The sequence below is a fragment of the Octodon degus genome, unplaced genomic scaffold (assembly GCF_000260255.1).
Source record: "Octodon degus isolate 3935 unplaced genomic scaffold, OctDeg1.0 scaffold00018, whole genome shotgun sequence".
In the NCBI taxonomy this organism is placed as follows: domain Eukaryota; kingdom Metazoa; phylum Chordata; class Mammalia; order Rodentia; family Octodontidae; genus Octodon; species Octodon degus.
This window is the reverse complement of record NW_004524594.1, coordinates 21,544,174-21,548,166: the sequence shown is the minus strand read 5'-3', so window position 1 is coordinate 21,548,166 and position 3,993 is coordinate 21,544,174. Positions and strand designations below refer to the sequence as shown.

At 35.3% G+C, this 3,993-nt stretch overlaps 1 protein-coding gene across 1 annotated transcript in view; it reads left to right on the top strand.

Annotated features, from left to right (window-relative positions):
* CUNH11orf80 (chromosome unknown C11orf80 homolog) overlaps positions 1–3,993 on the top strand; it is a 134,109-nt gene that overhangs the window by 63,512 nt on the left and 66,604 nt on the right. The window contains exon 5 of the mRNA XM_023710736.1: positions 3,456–3,539. Coding sequence (XP_023566504.1) covers positions 3,456–3,539 — 84 coding nt within the window. The remainder of the gene's footprint in view (positions 1–3,455; positions 3,540–3,993) is intronic.

Here is a 3,993-nt window from a genome sequence, read left to right as displayed (position 1 = left end):
AAAAAAAAAAAAAAGATGGATTTTATACCATGCATGAGATTATGTGTGTGTATGTGTGTGCTGGTTATTGAATAGAGGGCTTTGCATGATGCTAGGCAAGAACTCTACTGCTGAGCCACACCCTGGCCTATATTATCCATTCAGATTTATGTACAGAAATGAACTTTATTGGAGAGGTAGCATCACATAATGGATTATGGATTTTGTAATTAATCAGAAACAGGTTTGAATTCCAGTGATGGCACTTAACTAGCTGAGTGTGACCTTGGATAAATAAATTAGTGAGTCTTATGATCTTTTTCTTTAAAATGGGGGTTTTCCTGTTTGGACATAAACTGGTTGGCATGTAGCAGATGTTCAGTAAATGGTAGCTGTCATCATTGTTAATTGTAGCCCCTGTAAAATGAACTTTTTTATTTAGTTGCCTTACTGTTAAACATAATTAGACCTTTCTATGATATACCCTATAATCTCCAAGGTTACAGATTCAGAATTGTTCCAAGAAGTTGTTTTGAAAGTGTCAAGTACAAAGTGCTTTTATTTTTATTTTATTTTTTTTTTTTGGCTGGCTCAGGCTGCCTTGAAGCGGGTCTAGTAAGATAGGTGGAGCTGGGGATCAAACCATGGTATCCTGTGCCTCACTGCATTTGCATGAGCAAGTGCTTAAACAACTGAGGTAACTGGCAAGCCCCCCAAAAGTGCTTTTAAGAGACCATTACTTTTCCAGGCAAACACTTATTCTACTGAGCCATCTCCCCAGCTCCAAGAGACCATTATTTTTCTATTGTTTAAACATTCTATAGTAAAAATTTAAAATGAAGTATGACTATGATATATACATGGCAGATACTATTTAATGCCCACTATTTACAAACATGAATAATCCTATACTTTTTAGACTTTTCTAATAATCCATTAGCTATTTAACATTTTCCAAATATCTTTCTAATAATCCTCACATGTTATACAATTTTTAACCTTCCTTTTAGTGGATTTATAAAATGTATAGTTTATTTATTAGATATTGTTATGTTTCTCCTTTATTGTGTCATGAGTTTTTCGAAGACTGCAATCATATTTTTTCTCCCCAAACTATACCTAATACCTAGTTCTGTATGTTCTGAGTCACTAATAACTTACTGATTTTTGACTATACTTTCATTTTCTTTTTCCTTTTTTTTTTTTACAGAACCGGGAATTGAACTCAGGTCCTTTTGCTTGCCAGGCAAGCACTTATTCTACTGAGCTATCTTCCCAGCCCCTATACTTTTATTTTCTAGGAGACTGTTTCTACCTTTAATTTTAGTACACTATATTAAATTTAGGAATTTAATAGTAAAATGGTTAATACTCAAGATTTGGAGCAGAGAAATGTAATCTGTAATCCCAGCAGTCTGGGAAGTTGAAGCAGGAGTATCACAAGCTCAAGCCCAGCCTAGACAATTTAGTGACTTTGCAAGACCTTGTCTCAACATAAAAAAGAAGGCTAGAGATGTAGCTCAGTGTAAAAGTCCTGTTTAGTCCCCAGTACTGCTTTTTTAAAAATGAAACATTTGGAGTTCAGCCAACCTGAGTAGACTTGGATGGGTTGTTTAACATCTTTAAATTTTTTTTCATTATAAAGTGTGGGTCATATGGACTTAATAGCTTCTGTGAAAGTTAAATGAAATAACATAACATTCCTAGAGCAGAAAAATCCATCATTAAATGATAAGTCTTAGCTGGGCACAATTGTGCATGCCTGTAACACAGCACTTTCTCAAAGCAGGAGGAGCATGCATTTGAGCCTAGTCTGAGTAACTTAGCAAAACCCTGTCTCCAAACTTAAATAAAAAAGGACTGGGGATGTAACTCAGTGCAAGGGCTCTGGATTCATTCCTATTAAAAAGAGAGTTTCCTATTATATTGGCAAAGCTATGGGGAATTGATACTAAAAATATATAGGATCAAATTCTGACTCTGTCACTGAAGAGCTGGATGGCCACAGACAAGTTGGTAATATTCTCTGAGGTACCTCCCCCTATGTTTTTAAGTACAAATTTGGGATAGTACTATCTACCTTACAGGGTTGCTCTGAGATAATGAATATATATCACCTATACAGTGCATCTCACATTGTAGGCATCTGTTTTAGTTACTCTTCTCTCATTGCTAGGACAAATACCTGACACCCAAATTGAAGGAAGGAAAGGTTTATTTAGCTCACAGTTATTGAGATTTCAGTCCATATTCAATTGGCTCCAAGACAGAGTGGCACAAGGCAGGGAGCAACTTTTCCTGGCAGTGGCAAAGAGCAAGAACATAAGGGAGTAGTAGCAGCAGCTCAAGCAGCTAGCTTCTCCTACCTCCTTACATTGAAATGCAGATTACCTGCCCCAGGGCAGGTGCAGCATCCACACCCACAATAATCAATCACAAACTCCAGAAGCCGCCTCAAGACTGCATAAGGCTTTGAGGGGACAACTATACACAAACTATAACAGCATCCAACAGGTAGTATCTATTAGTGTTACCATGTATAATACATGCTTTCAGATATAAAGATCCTTAAAAGCATGCTAAAGTAGATAGGGCATATATAGTGCATTTCAGGAAAAGAAAAATATAAATATTTTAATAGTAAATTTATTGAGACATCATGAGATTAATATGTTACCTTTGGTCTCCACAATTAGAAGAATGCTCAAAGTGATGCCCATCAGCTTCTAGACATGTGGTGAATGTTTAAATTTTTAAAAAAATTTATTACAGTACAAGCCATACTATTATTAATCTCCTTCAGACTACTCTGACCATACTTTGAATACACTGATCCCACCAATCTTGACATTTTCTGAAGCATTTCTGGAAGTGCTGTTTTTGGTGAATGTGTGTGTGGTACTGGGGATCAAACTTGGGACTTTGAGTTTGTCAGGCAAGTGCTTATACTGCTGAGCTATTTGGAAGTGCTCTTTAATAAACATCTTTAATTACACGGTCATGGCTGCTTTGATGTCCTGAGTTGATTGGAAACATTTACCTTTCACTTTCATTTTGAATTTGGGGATGTGCCAGAAGTCACATGTGCTAGATCGGGTGAGTGAGGTGGATGCAGACATACTGTAATATTTTTACAGACCTCCCTTTCCATTGGTTTGCTCTAGGCAGTGGCATTCACTGTGTTTTTGATACTTGGTGAGGACTTCCAAAACTGCTTTAGTAAGTGACAAAAATAGTAGGGAATATTTTAATTCTTTTTTTTTTTTTTTTCGGAACCGGGGATTGTACTCAGGCCCTTGCGCTTGCCAGGGAAGTGCTTATTCCACTGAGCCATCTCCCCGGCAGGAATATTTTGATAGAGAGGAAAGCGGTATATCTTTTACTGTGATAGTTTTTTTTAAAAAAAATTCAACATTAACTGTATATTTTGATCACACCTTGTATATATGAAACGTGTTTTTGTTGTGTTGTTACAGATTAATGAAAAGCCAAGAACTTTGATGAAAGATTGTCTATTTATTAAGCATTTTTTACATAAAATCATCATAGTACACCACAAGGTAAGCTTTTCTTTTTTTCTTTTTCTTTATTTTTTAAGCTCTTCTTTTGTACACTGATATTTCTCTTGTTTAATCATGTTTCTAAGAGACTTCTATTCTGTAGGACATGGAAGGTCATGATTTTTGTTTTTCAAGAAAGATGATTACAACTTTTAACATTGGATTGATTTGGTTTCTGTGCCCTTTAGGCAATTCTTTTCCTTCCCTTTTTTTTTTCGCGCGCGTGTGTGTATGTATATATACATGTGTACATGTGTGCATGTTGAGAATGGAACCCAGGTTCTTCTTTTATTTATTTATTTTATTTTTTTTGACATCAGTTATTTTTATTTTAAAGAAAAAAAAATAAAAACAATGGTACAAAATCTCAAAACAAGATTTTAGGAGAGTAACAATGGTTAGTACATTGTGTATTGTTACTGCCAAAGTAGTTTCTCATATTACAAGATATAGG